The sequence below is a fragment of the Lepisma saccharinum genome, chromosome 23, assembly GCF_977018435.1.
Source record: "Lepisma saccharinum chromosome 23, izLepSacc3.1, whole genome shotgun sequence".
NCBI classification, from domain to species: domain Eukaryota; kingdom Metazoa; phylum Arthropoda; class Insecta; order Zygentoma; family Lepismatidae; genus Lepisma; species Lepisma saccharinum.
In genome coordinates this window covers 35136863-35159249 of record NC_139251.1, presented here as the reverse complement: position 1 = coordinate 35159249, position 22387 = coordinate 35136863, and the positions used below count along the sequence as shown (strand labels likewise).

Below are 22387 nucleotides of genomic sequence, written 5' to 3'. Positions count from 1 at the left end.
TAGCCTATCTGTGCCATACAGTGGACTGAAAACAAGATTGCAATAATCTGTAGGTCCAGCCCCGATTAGCTTAAATGTACAATATGTGCATAAAGTGGAACTAAACAAAATTCAAACTCTAAGCCTGCCATATTGACTCATGAGTTTTACGTGCTCGTAAGAATCGTCACCCAACAGCGACAATTCGTGGGCAGGAGGTTGATTGGAGGCGAAAAATGTACTTCCGTTCATCTGTAATATTCAGAGATGGCGCAGTTGGAACGCAAGCCAGAAAGCCTGCCAGATTGAGTTTGTGTGGCGTGCCCATGGGAGCTGGTGGGGGTTAAACCCCATTGGGCTCTGATTTCGTTAACAAGGCAGATAAGTGAAAAAAGTGGCAATATATTACCACGACTACTAAAGCAACAAACCATTGCCTCTCATATCATTTTCACTTATTCATAAATATCATCTACCATAGCTTAGACATGTTAGACTTGGTCCGAATTATCAAATGGCATGTTGTTTCGTCAATTTTGACTAAACGTTACTCGAAAAATAACTAAATTTTCTTCGAGTTTTGACTAAGTAATGCAGACAAACAAAATGACTCGAGACGGTGTACTGTATTTAGTCAAAAGCGACTAAATTTTTCATTACAATTAGTGTCTTTTAAGCATTTTATTTATCTAGGTGAGCAACTTGGCTAATGAAAATTTCCATGTTTGACAATTGGAAGTCCATATTTAATTTCATAATTTGATTAAAATAACTAAATATGTATTATTATACCTAACATTTGTTTGGCACATGTAAATCTGTTCCCTATGCATTAATCAATACTCAGCATCACAGAATCAATTTCTTGCACCTCTTGACGAGAAGATGAAAGAAACACTATGGAAAGATATTTTGGAAGGGAATGCAAATGAAACACCTGCACACAGACCGCCCCCCCCCCCCCCAAAGTGTCATTTGGCCCAAATGTGTTGAGTCCAATAATAAATAAACTGCTGATGACGCAATTTTGACAGGTATACTTATATCAGCTGCCATAAAAATGCAGGAATTGTCTATACCAGACAATAATTTCAAAGAAACCCAAATTACACGATTAACTGTTAATTGATGTGGTGCATGAAACTTGATTTGATGCAGTGGCGGCGATTGGGTTCCAAAACTAGGGGGGTAAGGAGAGTTTACTTTCCCTTGCTCGATAATGTTTATAGTGGAACCACGAGCAAAACAACCTGCGCAGACCCGCGACTCCTGTCCACCGTGCCCCCAGGAGTAGGCGAGGGGGAGAGTGGGCCATGCCTCCTTATGGCCCGAGGTGAAGGGAAGAAGGGAAAGCTGCGCGGGGACTTTTCGTCCCAAGGTTTTTTTTCCTTGTGGTCGATCTATAGCATAGTGCGGGGGCAGAAGGGGCGGGGACAGTTGCCCCCGGCCGGTCCCCCTGATCGCCGCCACTGATTTGAAGTATTTCGAAGTCTGTGTATGCCAGTGGAGCTATAGGCTCGCTACTTAACCTGCTGCATACATCAATTGTCTACAAGAAATGTTGTTAACTTTTGTCAAAAGAAGCCGTGTACACAACACATTTTCTGCGATCGGCTCCTGTTTGGATCACGGATGTGTTGTACTACTGGGTAACACCCTTCCTTTCACTTTGCTTCTCTCCAACCTTATCTTCGGTCACGTGCGTTTTCTTTCTTGTTGCGTGTGGATCCGCCCCGCAGAGAACATTTTGAAAACTTGCCATTCGCTTTGTCTGCAAATCATAGCTTTCTGGGTTCTCAGCTTCTTCATGTGGACGTTAGATGGCGATTCAAGTGATTGGTCACTATTTTGGGAGGAAATTAAGACAGATAATCAAACCTATGGGCTGATTTTCAAAATATTATTAATATTATCTATATACCATTCAGGTACCTTAATGTTCGCTGTATTCATGGAATTGTTCACGGTTCTTTTCTTTCCATTGTTGATAGCGTCCCACTGAAAACGAAGGTTTTACCGCTGATAAGGGAATTGTTAGCAAGTACACTAAACAGTTGACTTAAAGAGTCCCAAGATTCTTAATTTCTAGTACTATCCAAGTACCGTAAAATGACTACGATCATTTTTAAAGTGTGAACGTGTATTATATTACACAGCATTTGTGTAATGTAAATAGTTTCTTAAAAATGTATTATGTACACGCAAACTAATTTAAAATCATAATCTACAGGGTGGATCAGAAAAACCTGATGATTTTAAACATCATACATACAACACAGTAAATAAAAAGGATTCGTCTTTATTCATGTGCTAGCCATACAGCCATGTATGTACGCCATTATTATTGAAAAAATAAAATTATGACTTACACTAATATTAAGTGCAGAAAATAACATCTTGCAAATGGCATCCATTTTGGTCCACACGCTGCTGGACTGATCGCTGAAACTTCTCTTATCTGGGAAAGAATAAACCTGCCGATTGTTTTTTTTTTATTGCGTCGCGTGGTGGTCGTGGGAGGGGATGTGGCGGGCATTCCACTCCTCACTATCTGCCATTTCAGTCACCATGGAGTCGTGGAACGCAACGCACTGCGCTTTCAATGTTGATTGATTTGTTTTATTTTAGTTCGCGGTTTGTGCCTCTTGGCTAATTTGCAATGATGGGGATGAGTGATGAATGAACATTTACAAACAACCATGCCCGAGTGGGATTCGAACCCGGGTCCCCTGGCGTCGCAGCGCGATGTGCTAACACTCAGCCACGGGGTCCGGCACTTTCAATGTTGAAGTATCATTTGCAAGATGTTATTTTCCGCACTTAACGTTGGTGTAAATCATTTTTTTTTTCAGGCTGCAAGGCTAGCATATGAATAAAGGCGAATTCTTTTTATTTACTGTGTTGTATCATTAAAAAATCATCAGGTTTTTCTGACTCACCCTGTATTTTTATGCATTATAGAATATTAACATTTAAATAAATATATAAGAACTATTCCGTCCCGTGTTAGTAAAGCAACAGCCAGACTGTTAAATTTTAACTGTAGACTTTTGAAAGTTTGGATGAGCCGCGGTCGTTAGGGCGTCTGACTACCTGGGTACCTGGAGGAAACGGGGCGTATAAAAGCGGCCAGGGGCGTGGTGCTGATCACATCACCCCCACCTTCGGCCGTGATCAAGAAAGTGTGGGGCCGTAACCCCACACCCCCTATACGCCTTCATGGCGTGGTGCAATGGCACTGGGATCATTTTACTTTACTTACTTTAATTTTACTGTTGTAAATTTTACAGTACGTTTTAGACTACAGGGTACAGGATCCGTGGTCAGCAACCCGTTCCCAGTTCCTGAAACCATTGAGCTTTCCTCACCACCGAGGGTTACGCACTCGACACTAGCGCCACTGTTTCAAGGTCACGGCTAAAGATATATTGGTGGAAGATTAGTACGATCCACGAAGGATCTTACCATGTAGATTTCAGTTTTGTGCGTATCCCAGCAGTCCAAAGAGCGTCATGGCTTACGTCATCTTCTCGGAAGCAATTGGTTGCCAATCTCATTGCGTACACCGGAAGGGCATTTCTACGTTGCCTTCCCACGCAACCGTACGTTTGAATCATCGGGGAATATGTTATTCTCTGATTCTAACTTTTATTTTTATCTCGTTCTTTTAAATCTTCAGGATTGTTTATAAGATGCGTCATTTTCGCGTGACGTGGCGACAACGCATTGTTGTAAACTGTAGGTGAAATCGCCCTTAAAAATCGAGACTAGGCCGGGTCAGGACTTACTGTGTTCTCATTGACACCTCTCTCTGTGAAGAAAAGGAGGAGAGGAGAATGAAAAAAGGAAGAGAGACAGAAAGAACAAGATAGCGGAAGAGAGAGGGAGAATGCAAAGAAGATGGAAGATAGAGAAAATGGTAGGGGAGAGAAAGGGGGGCACAATGAGAAGGGGAGAGGGCCAAGAAGACAAGAGAAATGATCTCGTGTGAGAATATCGTTCAGTTCCAGACTTCAGCAAATTAGAATATAACGCAAAGAATTTGGCGGTGCTTTATTCTACTGAGAGGCAGGCCCGTAGCCAGGCAGGGGCCAGGGGGGCTCAGCCCCCTAGACATTAGGTCATTAGGAAAAACTATTTTTTCTATAATTTGTTTTGTTGTGAAAATGCAGACAGCAGCTATTGCATCCATTCATCTTGTTTATGAGTCGAAATCTAGGTAGAAGATTCTCTCGAACTTCTTATCTATACCTTCGCTGCCATATCTTCGTCAAAGGTCAACAGCTCCCAATTTTTGGGAACGAAGGGGAGTTTTATTGCTTCGGACAGGGGTGGAATGTACTGTATGCACCAATGATGTATGCTGAGTCTTAAGACCTGGACTAGCTCACTATGACACCTGGTTCTAGGCTACGGAGGGAAGAAAAGACTAGGCTCATTCTTGACGTCTTCAAGGAAGCCACGTTGCCATCCCAAACTTGTAAACATTCAGCTTGTCAACATGTAAGAATTGAGGTTGCCAACTCCTAAGAATTGAGGTTGCCAACTCCTAAGAATTGAGGTTGCCAACTCCTAAGAATTGAGGTTGCCAACTCCTAAGAATTGAGGTTGCCAACTCCTAAGAATTCAGGTTGCCAACTCCTAAGAATTCAGGTTGCCAACTCCTAAGAATTGAGGTTGACAACTTCAGAATCGCCATTATCTTCTTTTTTAAATCCGTTCAATCGACAGTTTCTAATAGATTTATCTTCAGTATTTTACTTTCTATGCTTCAGGCTTCGCAGATAGCCTAGCTAGCCTGGAATATACGCTTCTCTTATACACCATGATTGAATATTGTGTATTTCTTCTTGTATGATATAAATATCTGTATCATCAAAAGTAGTATCGAGTGTGTAGTAAAGGATGACATCAGTAGCAGTCAATTTACACTTCAAGAGATGATTTAGAAGATATAGAAAGAAAACTGTAGTATTTGCATGATATTTCTACATTTTACGTTTTACATTAACTTGATGACCCTCCCCCCACAGACACACGTAATACCTTCATTATACTGTTAGACTTTCGAAAATGGACTTGGTCTACAAAGCCTCCCCCTGATAACCCGTGAGCCCCCCCTCGACATCAATTCTAGCTACGGGTCTGCTGAGAGGAACCTGTCCCGTGATCGAACTACTTCTATTATAGTTTAATTTAATATAATAAATTGTACCTCTCCTTTTAACTATGATAGGCTTCTATGAAAAAGTCCTCAGAAAAATGATACGAAATAGAGTACTTCTTGGAATATGAGGCACATTAAAACTTCGATCAAAATTTATTTGATACGCGAGTCTATGCTCTGCTTCGCCCATCCTCCTGAGGTCCTCCTCAACATCCTCCAACCATCTTTCCCTCGGTCCTTCCTCTTAACCTATACACAGAAAACTAAATGTGTGAGACTCTTGTGTCTTCAGGCATTCTTTTTAAATGCGCCAGCCACCTCAGTCTCATGCTTGTTGTATCGGAAACTACATCTCATATTTCTGTATTTACCTTTCTTTATGCATTTCCTATCTTCGCAGGAGTTCTTCGTCTACCTATCAGCTTGTCATTTTGATTCAGAGATATATCTTGTCTTGTCGTTGTGATTCAGAAGTGTTTCTGCAACTTGTTTAGTCTTCATTGTGATTCAGAGGTGCTTCAGTGTCTTGTTTAATCGCTGTTGTGATTGATTGTTTTTCTGGGTACCCTATATAGTATTCGTTGTGATTCATAGGTGTTTGTGTGCTTTGTTTAGTCTTTATTATGATTCATTGGCTCCCTGTACAGTATTCCTTGTGGTCGCAAATGTTACTGGTTATCCCTGTATAATATTGGGTTTGATTCGGAGATGTTCCTCTATAGGTATCCTGTATGATTCAGAGATGTTCTTTTGTAGTCCTCATTGTATTTCAGAGGTATTCTTTTGTTCCCTACACATTTGTGGTGTATACATGAGTACCACTGTATAGCATTCATTACGAGCCATGTCAGTACTGGCCTGTGTAGTCTCCAATGAGATAGAGAGGTGTGTGTGTACTTTGTGTAGTGTTCGATGTGATTGAAAGGTGTACCATCCACAGTATTGGGAGAATTTCGCTCGAACTTTGGAAACAAGCAGATCAGCCACGGTACGGTGGGTTCCACGGTGTTGGAGGTTCTGCGATTATCAGCGATTTCACGGCATTTCCGATCTGTCTATTGTGTCCTTGATGAAGTGTGTCAAAGCCAGACGAGTTTTCCAGTTGGTACCAGCCACCAGTAGACCTTCATCAGGGCAGGTGCTGCCGAAACGAGTGACGTCACCAGGAACAGGATCCTGTGGATTCGCCCGTCTTTGATTGCAGGAACTGGCAAACTGAAAAATCGTGGTTTGGATTCGGGGAGCCAGTTGGCATAACGGATGTATCAGTGATCCAAGTTGGCTCGGTAATTAACATTCGCGGTCGGGAATCGGGTTCCGTATTGGCACCAAAGGTCATTGTCATGGTGGTGGGGGTAGAATGCGGTGACGTTCTCTTGGGTATTTATTATTATTATTATTATTATTATTATTATTATTTATTATTTCCATAGGGTTACAATTAAGCCATACAACATTTCATTTTGAACAAAAATAATACAAATAATGACTTGATGCCCTATATAGTAAAAAAAAATATGCAAAAGCTACATCTAAGGAAAATGTGATGAATTTACATTAGTATATATAGTGTTCTATAGTAACAATGAAATAAAGAAAGTTTGAGAGTTATACACATTTAGAAGAAAAGAAAGTGTAAAGGTGTGTGGGTTTGGATATGAGTGTGTACGGAATTGCTGTTCGAAGTACAGGGATGAAAATTTTAAAATATATGTGTGTGGGTGGGGGATGGTGGGGAGGGGGGGGGGGGTAAGCACTGAAAATAATATTACTGGAGTTAGAATTTATAGACATGTGAACGTAGAAGACGACAGAACTGCGCTTTGCTGGTACTGAGTTTGATCTTCGTCAGGAGTGAATTCCAGGTTACCGCTGCTAAGCACGAGAAAGACTTCTGACCAAATCTGCTTTTGTTGGGTTTGGGGATTACTAGGTCTCTATGTAAGGACGATCTGGTGTTTCGGGTGCTGAACTCAGAGCGGAGCTTAATCCTATAATGCAATGGAGATGATTTGTTATGTATGCTATGGAATACCTTATTCAAGTAGATGTAATGTATTCTCGAAGTGACTGTAGGTATATTGTAAATCTTGCGCAATTGTTGGGAATTATATTCTTGGGGGTGCATGTGTATGATTCTTAAGCAATTGTTTTGGATAGTTTCAAGTTTCTTCAGATGAGTTATGTTACCGCCAAAAATAAGACTAGCACCATACTCGAATACGGGACGAATAAATGAAAGGTAGAAATGTCTACTCAGATTTCTATTGAGATATTTACGAATTTTGCGGAATATGTAAATATGGTGATAGATTCTACGAATATAGTTATTTATTTGATAATTAAAATTTAGCTGAGGGTCGATAATGATTCCGAGATATTTTAAATGATTGCTCAAAGGTACTCTGGCGTCATTAAGGGTAAGATCTATCGTGTTAGCCGGGATTCCCTTACCGGTGTGAAGCACCATGGCCTTCGTCTTTGCAACGTTAAGTTTCAGGTTGTTCATGTTGTACCACGTTAATACTTTGGGGAATGAGTTTTCCATTTTCTCCTTTACATCCTGGTACGTATCTCCAACATGGACGAGAAGGCAGTCATCTGCGTACAGAGTAATCGATAAATCTGAATTTATTAGTGTGATATCGTCAATAAATAAGTTGAATAATTTTGGGCCAAGTATAGAGCCTTGTGGAATGCCTGCAGACACTGACTGCTCGGTGGAAAGTGAACATCCTACTTTCGTTGAGATTTTTCTATTTGCGAGAAAACTTTCCATCCAGAGAATTGTTTTGCTATTGAAACCAAATCTGTTCTTTAATTTTTCTATTAGCAAATTGTGATCAACAGTATCGAAGGCTTTGCAAACGTCCAGGGAAATTAATCCGACTAGGGAATTGCTCTTTTTGTCCAGTGTCTCGCGCCATTCATTAATTAAACTAAGTAATAATAATTCCGAGGATACATCCTTCCTGAATCCATACTGTCGATCAGACATCAGATCGTTGGCTTCCAGGAAAGTTGTCATTTGCTTCTCTATTACTTTTTCCATAACTCGGCTTAATGTTGGGGTTAAGGAAATCGGCCTGTAGTTACACGCTAGGGTAGGACATCCAGATTTGTGAATTGGGGTTATTATAGAGTGCTTCCAGCTCGTTGGAAATTGGCCACGTTTGAAGGACGTGTTTATTATGTCGGCGAGTGGCTCCGCTATAAGTGGGGCCAACACCACCAGAACGCTGTTGGGAATGCATGTTGTCTTGCTTCAATATTGTTCGGAATCCGTGCAAAGATCCTGTAAGTAAACATTAGTTCAACAGAGGATGCTGATTGCATGACCGTATTTATGGGAGGAAGGTTTTTAGTGTTTAATCCACCCCTTCAGAAACTTATGGCATGTTGGATTAATGGAAGTTCAGAAACAAAAATCGGCAACTCATTGTCAAATGCTCACTCACAGTTCTACAAAAATACAACAGCGGGACAATGTTCAGAGAGCTCCAGCCAGGGACAAAATACACTGGTACCTGGACTTTCTGCCAATATCCTCCGTGAGGCCATGTGTTGTCCATATGTGCTTAAGTTGTCCCTTTCACTTCATCTTATCATTCATCCCCATCGTCGCGTTTAGCCAAAAGTGGCAGAAATGAGATGTTAAACTACAAAAAACAGTCTCCCCAAAGAGCTAAAAATTAGGAAGCAGAGGGGAGAAAGAGACCAGAGGGGGAATTTCCTCTCGTCCTTCTTTAAATACCAACCTGGTATCACAGATTCTTTCACTTCTTCCTTCTCGTTCCCACACAGAGTAGGGCGACTTTTCCTCGAAAATGTGCCTAGAAATGAACTTCGTAAGAACGTCACCGCCACAAGCGGCAACACTATTTTTCTGAAAGAGGTCATCATGGAGAGTTAAAGAACTGATGTTGCCAACTTCGCAACGTGGGACAGTGGCCGCCATATTGGATTGAAAATGGCGGCAAGTCAAATACACTTAGCTTGCTGTTTCTCTTGATAGAAACGTTACTATGCTACACAGACTTGTAAAACTGGTGTCATTCGAAAGAGAGAACTCCAACGAAGTATAAAATTACCATTAATCTTAAGTTTTATTGTTACCCGTTGAATATAGAAACAAAAAACTTTCAAAGATAAATATTTTCCTTGCTCTCGAAATTGTATCTTGTTTCATAACATGGTAAATATCAATCAGATCGAAAATATGGTTATGATAAAAAGTAAAGTACAGTTTCTCATGATTATGTTGCAAGTTGTTTGAGAAAGTTATCTTTCTTAGTTCCGAAGCTACGAATCAAAACATATTCGTCGGCGTTGTATTATAACGCAGATTTTAAACCTGGCATTTCAGACACTCCAGTTCAGTTTACCAAGATATAACGAAGAAGACACATGACCTTCATGAACATTTGAATACATATTTCATTGGTAACGATTTACAGCTTTTGGGATGATGATAGGTACTTTAAAATGATGTGCGAGGGGTGTTCAAAACGTAAAGTTACCAATTCGATCGGTCATTATAACAACAAGATACGTGATAAGTTCTTGGTTGGAGATACCTCCTATAAATATCCCGTAAGATACTAAAGGTCCGTTTTACGATGATACAAGAGAAGTGTCTACTAAATAGACAAATAAATAAAATTGAAACCTATTTTTCTCTCTGAATGGAAGAACTACCTCTGCAAACCATCATCGGCAATTCAATTTCACTCAAATAACACTTTCCCAGTATTTAATGATTAAGGTGCCGAGCAAAGGCCAAAAATTCACCAATATCATGTTATAGCATATTCTTGCCCGTAATGCTGATGCTAGTTTACGATGACAAAATACCAAACTTTAACCCAAAAGCTTTCGGGGATATAAAGTCTACGGATTTGCTCATCAAGTCTGATGGATCACTCCTGTTTGGTTACAAATAATCTCTTCCATATATACTTATTGGACAACATATTCTTCACTGCAAAACTACTGAGAATTTTCAGTTGTGGATGATATTGGCTCTTGTCCAAAGGATTGGAAAACCAAAAGCAGCACAGTGTTTAGGAGAACTAGCAGACTCCTCATAGAGAAAGTCTTATTTTTATTTTTAACAGTCATGTAACAGAGTTGATATTTTCGCTCAGTATGTTTCACCATGAATAAAGTCATGCACAAGTGAAATGAGATGCAGCAGAGCTACATCTATTCGCAGAATTATCAGCAGCAGGCCAACTCTCCTTCCTTAATCCTGGTCCAATTTCATGGCACTTGCCACTTTCAGCCTGTTTATGGAATCGGTGGTCTAGCAAATTTCTGAGCTGAGGAAACTATCGAAATATCATGAAAATGACTCAGAAGCGACAAAAAGTAACGGTTGTATGGTTTTCAGTAGGAAAGGCTGAAAATTCCCCTGTAAGCATTGATGGACTTCATCCCCTGTAAGCATTGATGGACTTCATTCGCATTAAAACGCAGACAAGAATAATACTCCACGGGAAGCATGCACCTGATAATAGTTGCACTCACTTGTATTTTCTTGTGACATTACCTATGTCTTCACTGATCTTCTCATGTAATGTAGCTTTTGGAGTGTGGTTGAAAAGGATCAATACTAAAGTATAATACCCATTCATAAGATTGCAGCAGATCTGTTGGACAAATATCAGTCATATTAGGATTCTGTCCCGCACAGTGCGGTACTCGTATAAGGCTTCATGATTTGGGCTCCGGATACGAGATACGTGTACGTGCGATTCTTTTGGGAGAAGAGTAACAACTTTTCTCCTGAGATTACGGCCTGTATACGGGATCGGTGGCCACGATCGTAAGGAAATTGGAGAGCTACGAATGAGTAGCGTAACGCGGTCATGGAAACCTACAACAAAGACTGGGGTTCGTCGTGTACACCACACTGCACCCCGTATCTGGTTGGGTGATCTCCCACCTCGGTAGGTGGGAGTGCGGTCGGCGGTCTGTGTGTAGGCCCTGGCCCTCACGGGATGTTGTGCCACGGGTTATATTTATTAGGATTCCATAGCTTCTTGATTGAGTGTGTGATACTGTACGTCATATTAGAGGACATACAAAAATTCAGCGTGGGAAGAACAACTTCCTCCTACCCAAGATGTACTTCGACTGCACATAACACGAGCCAATTATCAAGCTCTTATTCGGAGAAATACATTTCATACCAATCCAAATCTTGTTTTTCGCCAGAAGATGGATGGAAACTTTAAGATAACATAATTATGTATGCCGATCATGGCAACTCGAAAATCATTTCACAATGAATTACTGAGCATAACATGTTGCAAATGCACTAAATGATTACGATGCTCTTGCACATCGGCGAAGCTCCCCCAATGTCCAGGTTGTGAAGGTTATGGAAAAGAGTACTACAATGAGCATACACGGGTAACTTCAGGGGTGTAAGAGTGGCCCTTCGTCAAGACACTCCCATATCAACCTCACTAACACGTAGTGCATTCTGGACTGCGTTTTGCAGATAACAAAAATAATAGCTCCAGCAATCGATGACCCTCCCTTTCCCTTTCCCCCTCGATCCAGGCAAGAATTTTAGTTCGCACAACTTCTCTTAGTTTGTCGCGGGATGCCTCACCGATGGCTTATAGTAACTTCGTCGCCTTGTAATCAAGTGGTCCCAGGTTCGATGCCCGATAGAGGCACACGGTGGTTCGAATCCCACTTTAAATTGTAGGTTCAGTTTCGATTAGTCTTGTCAGTTCATAAAGTGAACTTCAAACAAAAGTCAAGAATCAAAGATAACTTTCTCAAACAACTTGCAACATAATCATGAGAAACTGTACTTTACTTTTTATCATAACCATATTTTCGATCTGATTGATATTTACCATGTTATGAAACAAGATACAATTTCGAGAGCAAGGAAAATATTTATCTTTGAAAGCTTTTTGTTTCTATATTCAACGAGTAACAATAAAACTTAAGATTAATGGTAATTTAATACTTCGTTGGAGTTTTCTCTTTCGAATGACACCAGTTTTACAAGTCTGTGTAGCATAGTAACGTTTCTATCAAGAGAAACAGCAAGCTAAGTGTATTTGACCTGCCGCCATTTTCAATCCAATATGGCGGCCACTGTCCCAGGTTGCAAAGTTGACAACACTTTTTTTAACTCTCCATGATGACCTCTTTCAGAAAAATAGTGTTGCCGCTTGTGGCGGTGACGTTCCTACGAAGTGACAAGTTTTGGCCAGTTTGTCGCCCAGCCAACATGCCGCGCAATTATTCCATCACTAAAATTACCGTATTAATTTGTTATTTTGCATTATATTCTGAACACATTATGCTATGCACAGTTGCATCCATGAGTTTACCGTGCAAATTGTCCAGCACCATGTTCGTGCACTTTATTTGACCCAATTAAGAGCTTCAAGAATTAAAAGAAAACTCAGAACAAGCTGTTGACAACTTCTGCACCAGCATACATAAAAATCCATCGCTTAAAAACACACAGGATGTAAGAGAAAAATTAATGATAATAGTCATGGACAATTTTCCGAGCAATACTAGTGGTACAACGGTGTTCGGCAACCATTTTTATTCGACCTTCCTCCACTCTCGAGTTATAAGTTATTTTTAAAACACAAACAATTTATTGTTTAAACTGTCCATCGTTCCCTCTAAAATAAACATCAAGCAGCGATTCAATTTTCAAGAAGGGGTCCCCGGTTCGATACTCGGTTTGAGACACATAGCGGTTCGGATCCCACTTCAAACTCTAGGTCCAGTCCTGATTAGCCTATCTATACATAAGTGTACTTAAAACAACAACTATCTCCAAGATCGGAAGGCCTTGGATCCGTACTGCTCGTTCGTTGTTACCATTACCATTTCGGTAATACGTTATTCGCGTTACATTACTCATCCCCAACTATGTTACATGGCGAACGAAATCTACTACGCATTTATTTGCTGCATTTTTTCAATGGCCTGGGGGTTTCATACCCTCCCCCCTGCCCACCTCAGACAACAAATCTCCAGTCAATAGCTCAAGTGGTGTCATCTCGTCGACGGTTGGATTTGCGCAGCTTTTTTTTTTTTTGCATGAAAAAAAAAGCGAGTACTGTGGAAAAGGAAAATTACTCTGCTCATTTCTTACATCATCTTACCATTGACGTCACTGGTGTGGGCATGCTGCCAAGACTCCTCGTGTCTGTTCAGGAGGATTTGTAGTTTTGCACCACTGGCACCTAATATTCTGAAAACTTGTTCTTCCTGTGCAGCAGCACCATGGTGCGGTGTGAGCAAGAACTACTCACGTTAGCAGCTGTGGAAACTTCAGTCCCTCAGTTTATATGTGAAGTGTATTCGATACCTCTGGCATTACACTGGGAAGCGTAAGAAAAAGTTCCTGGTGTACAGGATGATTATAAAGTCTCGATCCATCAAGCGAAAAATTATAAATTTCGGATGAAAAGCGTTATGCTCATTGCCACCACTTTTCATAGCGGCTCGAAAGAACATTTCTCACCATAGCTACTGTAATTAAGATTCTTCTCTTAAGTATATATACAAAATATAATGTTAATGAAAGACGTTGCACATGTAATTCGAACTACAATATGCGTTTTTTTCGAACAGTTATTCACATCAATGCTTCCGTGTTGACTGTAAATCACGGCACTGTAGATTTCATGACCACACGCCGTAACAATTTTCATCTCAATGGATCGGGACTTTGTAGTCACCCTGTACTGCACCACATGCTACAATGTATTCTCAGCTTAGAATTGATAAGACTTCATAATCCAATTATGTATGCTTAGTACACAAGGATTACTATCGGGCTGTCTGGTCTTCGTCTCGTCGTCGTATTTATTCCGAGTCTCGAAATAAATAGTGAAAGTACATATATCGTGTGTATCAATACACATCGTAAACCAAAATCGGATGATATTTATAGAGCAAGGACATTATTCGCAAGCAAAATCGACGTAAAAAAGTTGTCTTAAGCTGAGAGCAATGTTTATCCTCCTCACATATGCTATGAGGTAATAATACGTCTGTTTTCCGATGGTGGCCAGTCATGGTTTCTTCAGCTTTCGTGTTAGTAATTTGGCCATTTTTACATCCTTTTTTTTTTCTCTTTTCCTTTTTAGTCCAGAGTTCCTCACAGTATGTTCCGCAATATGGTTCACAATCTCAATACTGTCGATAGGAGCTGAAAATGATGGTCAACATACCGAGATGTTCGCTGCGCAGACATTAATCATACATGGATTCTTGTCCTATTTCACTCTTTATTGTATCTTGTTTAGTTTAACAGTTTCTGCAATCATTATCACATTTTCTTTAAGTTAAATCAACACAGTAACAGTAAATAACAGAATGGAATAGATTGGATTGGATTGATTTGTTGTTTTAAGTTCACTTTATTCACAGTAAGGCTAATCGGGACTGGGCCTACAGTTTAAAGTTGAATCCGAACCACTGTGTGCCTCCACAGGGAATCGAACCCGGGATCCCTGATTACAGGGCGGAATGGAATAGAAACTGAAGGATTAAAGTCCTCTAGTAGAATAATGACTTTTTTGGTCTGTCGCCTTCCAAGTTCATTGAAGATTTATTAATTGTAAGTGCCTGCGACAGACTATCACCATTTGCCAATTGAAGAACGAATGGTAGATGTCAAATGGATCGTCATTTAATCTTATGCTAATTTACGCCGGACCCTGTGGCCGAGTGGTTAGCACATCGCGCTGCGACGCCAAGGGTTCCGGGTTCGACTCCCGCTCGGGCTTGGTTGTTTGTGAATGTCCATTCATCAGTTTCATCACTCATCCCCATCTTCGCAAATTAGCACAAAGAGGCACAAAACGCGAAGTAAAATAAACTACATCAATCAATCAATCTTATGCTAATGTACCAGTAATTGGTAACTTGTCGAGGATGATGATCTGCCCCCCGGACCCCCAGAAAGAAAGAACTTAATAGAAATAAAATGCAGTTCGTTACTTTTTTAGTGTTCTACAGTAGCATTGTATATTTTTCTGCCCCAATAACCTTCTTTATATATACTTGCTACATACAGTGACGGCGAAAGAAAAAGTGAATTCAGAAGGGGGATATTTCCAGGAAGGCAATGCCGTTTAATGTACCTCTAAATGCCATATATCTGCAGTAGTCTAAAGAGCATGTTGGTTTTCTATTGCCTGGGAGGGGAGACCCTCCTGCCCCCTTCCTCTAGCGTCCTTAATTGCTATTTTTATTATATCACGTCAAATGTAAATTTGTTAATGAAAAAGACTTTCGCAATCTAGGAAGTTTTAAGTGCGTGCAGATGTTACTGTAGGTAGACGGACAGGTGGCGCGCGTGTATTATCCCAAGATTTGTAACTTCTGTCCTTGAAGGATGTGAGCTGTTTCTGGAGAAGTCTGTGTGTGTGCGTCATGATTTTCAGACGGTAGTGATAATAGGTTAGGGCTGTAATGCGATTTCAGTAAGTACGCGCTATGAAGCCAGAGGTTCCAGGTTCGACCCCTGGCCAGGCATGGATATACCGGGTGTTCCATAAATAATTGAGGGATTACAAAAATTTATTGCAAGTAAACTATTGAATTTACGTTAATGAAACCAGTCCAGAATGATCGAGGAACGCAAACAGTTTGTGCGTGTACGTTTTGTTAAGCTGATAGTTCATATTCCTACCGCTAGGCGACACTCAAATCACCCACATCATTGACAGTGTTTTTAGCAATGTTTTGGTCCCAATGATCACCGGACCTTACACTGTGTGACTTCTTTTTGTGGGGTTTCATCAAAGACTGTATTCGTCTCACCGATGCCGCGTGATATCGCTAGTATTGCCCACGAGACGAGACTTTGGCCTGTCTCGTCTCGTGGAAATACTGTGAAATGCTGTCTCGTCTCGAAAATATTCGTTTGTCTCGGGACACACGATCAATCTCGTCTCGTCTCGAATTTTTAAAAGCCTGTCCCGTCTCGCCCCGTGGGCAACACTAGATATCGCAGCCCTAAGGGAGCGTATCATGGCAGCGATGGACATTATCGAAAGGTTGATTGATCGATTTGGTGTTTTACGTCCACTTTATGTATAGTAAGGCTAATCGGTACTGGACCTACAGTTTAAAGTGGGATCCGAACCACTATGTGCCTCCACCGGGTATCGAACCCGGGGACCCATTGGTTACAAGGCGACGACGCTACCACTGCGCCATCGGGGAGGCCCACGTTATCGAGAGGCTCATGTTGATGCGAGTGTTGCAAGAACACATCGTGCATGTTTCATCGTAGCAAATAAATCGTCCAGCCCTGAATTTAACAGGGTAAAAGTAACGTAAAGTAATGATCAGTGGGTACCTGGGGGCAACCCTAGCGGCTAAAGGCGGCCGGAGAGTGGTGCTGATCACACCACCTCCAGAGTGGCAGAGATCGAGAATGTGTGTGACCCTGCCACCACATCCACTAAATGTGCCTTCATGGCAGTTTGCTATGTGCACGGAGAACTTTACCTTGGGTGGGCTGAACTCGGAGATTTCTTTTGAAATTTTATGCCGAGGAATTACCCTGAAATGATTTTTTTGTTCCTCGGCAAGAACATGTAGGCTTTTTTACATTTAAAAACCACTTCAAGTGATAATTGCCTATTTAGAAGATAATTAATTTTGAGTGCCTATATGGGAAAATTATGAAAAATCTCGTATTTTGTATTTTCGGTGCTTTTTTTCCGTGCATGTTTTGAGGGGGACAAAATTTTATACCAATTCTATATATCTTCACACAAAAATGGGGGGATCGTTTCGTTTGATTGATTTGTTATTGATTTTTTGTTATGGTTATTAGTTTTCTTCCTACCTGTGGGTGAAATGAAACACCACCTCTTAAGCCTTTAGAATCGGTTTGGTTGGTTTTTTTTTTTTCTGTTCGCATTAATACAAGGTTAATCAAGCAGACAAACTGTGACGAATAAGGTTCAGTACGCTAACAATGGCAGTGGTGAGCATGGAGCAGTTTTGTACGTTTTATGTTAGCAAACATGAAAGTGAGCCTCAAGTACCTAAAGTAAACATATATTGCTTAAATATGTCTGTATTATATTGTTCCGCAAATTTTGTCTGACCAAAATAATTCGGCATAAAAGGGGGCGGGCGAATGTTCTACTTTTGGGGGGGTGCGTCATAGGCCTTGGGGGGATGGCCACCCCTGCTTACCCCCCCCTTGCGTAATAACGATATGACCACGGATAGTGTAAATAGTACAATACACTGATAAGTATCGCATTGGACATGTAACAAATGATCTTGAAATATTTCGATAGCAGCCCGTAATTGAGTTGAGAATTCTTGAAATGAGGTTTTCTTAAGTGCGGCCCGGCGTCCGTGGCGGAGTGGTTAGCAGAGCGCTACGACACCACGCCCCGGGTTCGAATCCCGGCCTAGACATAGGTGTTTGTGAGTGTCGCTTCATCAATTTCATTGTATCATCACCATAGGCATAGCTAGAACTTTATATTTGGGTGTGCACAAAGAAAAAAATGAGGTCTTGTACCTTTTTAATAGCATATTTTGCAACACAAACACTTGGCTCTTTAACTGCACTGATGTTTGTATAGGAATATAAATTCACTAAATGACAATGTTGAAAATTTCTGAATATATGTAGTAGAAAAAAATCAAATTGCATAGAAATTACACACACACACACAATGTTCATAAATGTTACAAACAAATACATCAAAATACACGTCATCTATAACAAGAGACGTCTGTCAAAAGGTACAATGTTCTTAAACTCATCAATAACTTCATTTACATCAATAGACTAAGCTTTTTCCTCTTCCACAAATAGCAAGAGCAGGGCTTCCAATCTATCCTGCTTCTGAGTTGCTCTTAATTTAGTTTCAACTTGGGTAAGCTTGGAGAAAGCTCTCTCTCACACGTGCAGTTTGTGACAGGTATAGAAGAAAGGCGCTGTAGTACAGAGTAGAATGCAGTAATATCTTCTTTCTCCAATGACATCAAAAAATCGGAAATCTTTAGACACCCGTTTCATCAGCGATAATGCACACGTTTGTACCAAGTAATGACATTTTCAACTTCTTACAAACTGCCGCTTACTTTCTCTCTTATTGAAATATCTGTCTTTAATTATCTTCGATAAAGCAGCCCATTAGGGTGTGCCTAGGCACACCCCGTAGCTACTACGCCTATGATCATCACTCATCCTCATCTTCGCGATCAACCTAAAGTGGCAGAAAAGCGAAGTAAAATAAACCAGATCAATCCATCTAAAGTGAGGGGATTTTATTTCTAAAATAGACTATAATAACAGGCAAATTATTGGGTGGGCTCGAACCCCACAGGCTCATATAAGTTGGCGCCACTGCTCAACACCCCCCTAAATTTGCACATAAACTTCCATAAATTCGATCTTACACCTCCAACATTGCCATGGATAGTAAATGGATGATAAATTCTGATTAAAACCCCTGGCTTGATCGAAGTGTCGAGTGCTTCATTGTCTTGCTTATCTAGGAATTACGGAAGTATCGGTGTGATTGTGTGAAAGGAGACTGGAATAACATTTTTTTAGTGCAAAAAATTAATAATAATAGCGAGCCGCGGCGCAAAGTAAGTGGTTTCTTTGTGTTGGCAGGGATCGCGTGCGTTACTGGGACTTACCGAGCACGTGACGAGAGAGTCGTCATGACAACGGCTGCTTCCAGTCCCAACCTTGTAGTCAAGGTTCTTCCTCAACACAGTGGAATGTGAAAGGTGTACATGTGCGTAACTTGGATGCGTGCCGACCCCGGAGATATTGCTGGCCCAAGGTCGTCTGTCCTATTCCGAAAGCGTTGGCGTATCTGGGCGCGTGCGTGGAAGTAATAGGGGACTTCGGCACATGCATGATTGCTTTGGCGCTTCTCTCTCTCGTCAGCTGTTCCTGTTGCTCACCCCCTTCCCAAGGATATGGGAAGTTCGCATTGACGGTTGATGAACTTCCAACTTCTTCGCATTACAATTCGCAAGAGATCGGGAACGACTATTAAAAAGTAACGCCTTGCTTTTATCGTTTATAAAGAGTAACTGCTTACTGGCCAAATCCGGATATAGGATAATTTTCTATCTGGATTTCAAATATCGGATATGCTGATATCCGGATATATGGGTTTATCCGAATTGTCGGATTATCCAGATATTCGTATTATCCGAAGGTTATCCGGACAGTTTAATCGTTTATCCGTTTTACAGACTATACATATTCTTTTATTCATCTAATTTGTATTTAATTGTACCGATTTTCTACAAATCCTTCATCAAATCTGTACTATCCGAATTATCTGTTGCATACAAAACGGATGTAGGCCATCCCTAGTTACTACCAGTACTTTGATGTGGGGAATGGGGTGTGCTATCCCTCCAGTTAAGAACATTTTCATAAAACACCCCCCAGCTAGGATAATTTGCATAGGCATCCCCCCGACTTCTCCACAACTCGATCTATCACCCTCCACAGCTAGAAACTAACAATTGAGACACCTAAAAATGAATATGTTACCATTACCATTGTTCTAAGTGAAGTGGGGGGGGGTATCGCCCCAGTCAGCAAAATGTTTGCAAAGCATCCTGTTAGCTGTCTCATTGTCACCATGTTAAACCATACGAGCATCCCCAGCTAACATTTTCCACTTCAAGCGCTGTCTATTACTGCACAGAGAGCTACTGGCTACCGTTATTGCACATAACTAGTGATGAAGTTTTGAACATGTTAGAAATTTCTCAAAAAGATCTTCCAAATATCCTCCTTGTGATATTGCTCCAGGGTATCGTAAAACCATGCAAGAAGTTAGTGATTGTTCACTGTACATTGAGGTTTTTTTGGTCCAAGATCGATTTTCCATTCTATAAATGAGAGATCATGGCAAATCATTGAAGCAGTGCATATATGCCAAAAGCATTATTTTGGATAGGTAATTAACAAAGAACACTGCACTACTTTCAGGGAATTCTAGCTTTAATTACTTGATTAACCCTAACAATAGCTTACTTTAGTCATGAAGTCTATTTTATGCATCAGTCAATAGTTAGCTTTTCAGGCTCTATGTTTCATGCAAGGAAGTGCTATAATGCTTTAATATAATATTGCCAACAGATGCCGTAGCTGTATATTTTATCATATAGTACTGATGTGAGAAAATAGTATTTGAAATTGGGACAGCCAAAAATTATCAAATCCTCGTTACCTGGTTCAAAGTACCAAGACTCAGATCCTGAAAGAACCAGCTACCTGTAACTGGAACCAAAAATCAAGCATCTAGATTTTAGGTAGTCAGTTCCTTTATTATTTGGAACCTGGATATTTCAAGTTCCTGCCCATTCCTATGGAGCAACGAACCTTTGGCCAAAAGCCTTCCCACATCTTCCTCTCCATCCGTGTATTAAAGCCTTCCCACATCTTCCTCTCCATCCGTTACAAGTCAGGCCATAGCATGCTCCACTCTACTCCGTCCCTCTATGTGCGAGTACGATGCGCAGGACACACAGTCTGCACAGGTTCTTTCCCTTGTGGTTTCACTATATTTGAATTTTTCACTCTTCAGATTGAAAGGATGGAGGCGGGAAATATTTATGTACATTTATCTTTTTGTTTACATGATGAAAAGATTTGAGAAAAATGTAATTTTGTATAACTGACAACTTTCTAGTTCTAACTTTGTTCAATACAGTGTCTTTGTATGAATTAGGGATGGGCCGATATGAAACTTTGGCCAATACCAATGTAAAATTTACTGATACCAATAATCGACCGATCCAATGTAAAATTTCAAATGGTTCATTGATCTTAATAAATGTGTTATCAGATGAACCAAGCTTTTGGAATACAAAAGAAGCTGCATATTTAGATATTTACTTTAAAAAAAAAGTACAGAATGGAAATGATATGTTTATATGCATGAAAATTACTACAAAATGTAAGGTATTTATAGATATATTGGATCGGTAAAATTATCGGTAATTATACCGATAAACCGATATGCCTATTTCGGCCGATACGGATAGAGTACCGATTAATCTGTCCCATCCCTAGTATGAATGCATATATTTGTGTCGAATAGAACATTAAAATTTTGGCGTAAATTTGACATTTTTCGTTAATATTCAGCACAAAATCTAATGTTGGTGTTCTTATGGTTATATTAGTGTTAATGTCCTACCTAACATTGCAAGTACAAGCATGAAAACTACTAACGTGAACATCAATTGAATAAATCTTACATTCATTGTTTTCATCCAAAATGTATTCATGATCATGTGTATTATTAACCATTCATATGTCTGAGAAAAAGCACAAAGTCAAAACAGAAGTTAACAACAGATCATACTTAAGAGGCCAAAGAAAAATGCTTATAGAATATAGTTCGTATCTCTTTTTCATTGGATAGACTCAGTACGGGAAAGAGTTTATAAAATTGAAATATTGTTTTATATTTTTGCAGGTGGACGACCAAATGAAGCTGTTGCAGCATTCATGGTCAAATATGTTGGTGTTGGACCACATGCACCAGCGAATGCACAACAATCTCCCAGACGAGACCACGTTACCCAATGGACAGAAGTTTGACCTCCTGTGCCTAGGCTTGTTGGGTGTACCAACCCTTGCCGACCAGTTCAATGACCTCGCTGCCAAGCTGCATGAGCTGAAGTTTGACGTCGGTGACTACATCTGCATTAAGTTCCTTCTTCTACTCAACCCAGGTAAGTAATTTTGGGTTTTGTGTGATTTAAACTGTGATAATGTCTAATACTATTTCCTTCCTGGTGTGTTTACTCCTACTGGTGGCAGTGGTGTGCCCAGGATTTTCAAAAGGTTAAGTTAAGTACACTTTTTTTGGTAGTCAATTTTCATTTTGCCATATTTTACTACCTATGACGTTTTTTTTAAATATTGGGCCAATAGGGGATTATAACCCCCCAAACCCCCCTTGGGCATGCCACTGACTGGTAGTATGTAGACTTCAGTGAAAGAGAGTTTCACTTGTTTTTGTGCACTGCATGCAGGCACGTATCTAAAAATATATTGGGGGGAGACCAAGTGTCTCAGAAATAATAAAAATAATATGTATGTTTAAATTAAAGTAATTCTATTATTATTATATTAAATTGCATTAAATGTTATTAATTATGTAAATTAATAAATATTGTATTGTTATTACTACATGAATAGGTAAAAAG

The 22387-nt window shown here is 40.2% G+C and overlaps 1 protein-coding gene across 2 annotated transcripts in view; it reads left to right on the top strand.

Moving 5' to 3' along the window:
* Positions 1 to 22387, top strand: part of ftz-f1 (ftz transcription factor 1) — a 66564-nt gene that overhangs the window by 22903 nt on the left and 21274 nt on the right. The window contains exon 2 of one of the 2 annotated variants that reach the window (XM_083110100.1): positions 21652 to 21910. In XM_083110100.1, coding sequence (XP_082966226.1) covers positions 21652 to 21910 — 259 coding nt within the window. Of the gene's footprint in view, positions 1 to 21648; positions 21911 to 22387 lie in introns of both variants that reach the window. The other variant, XM_083110099.1, reaches the window with a different exon arrangement.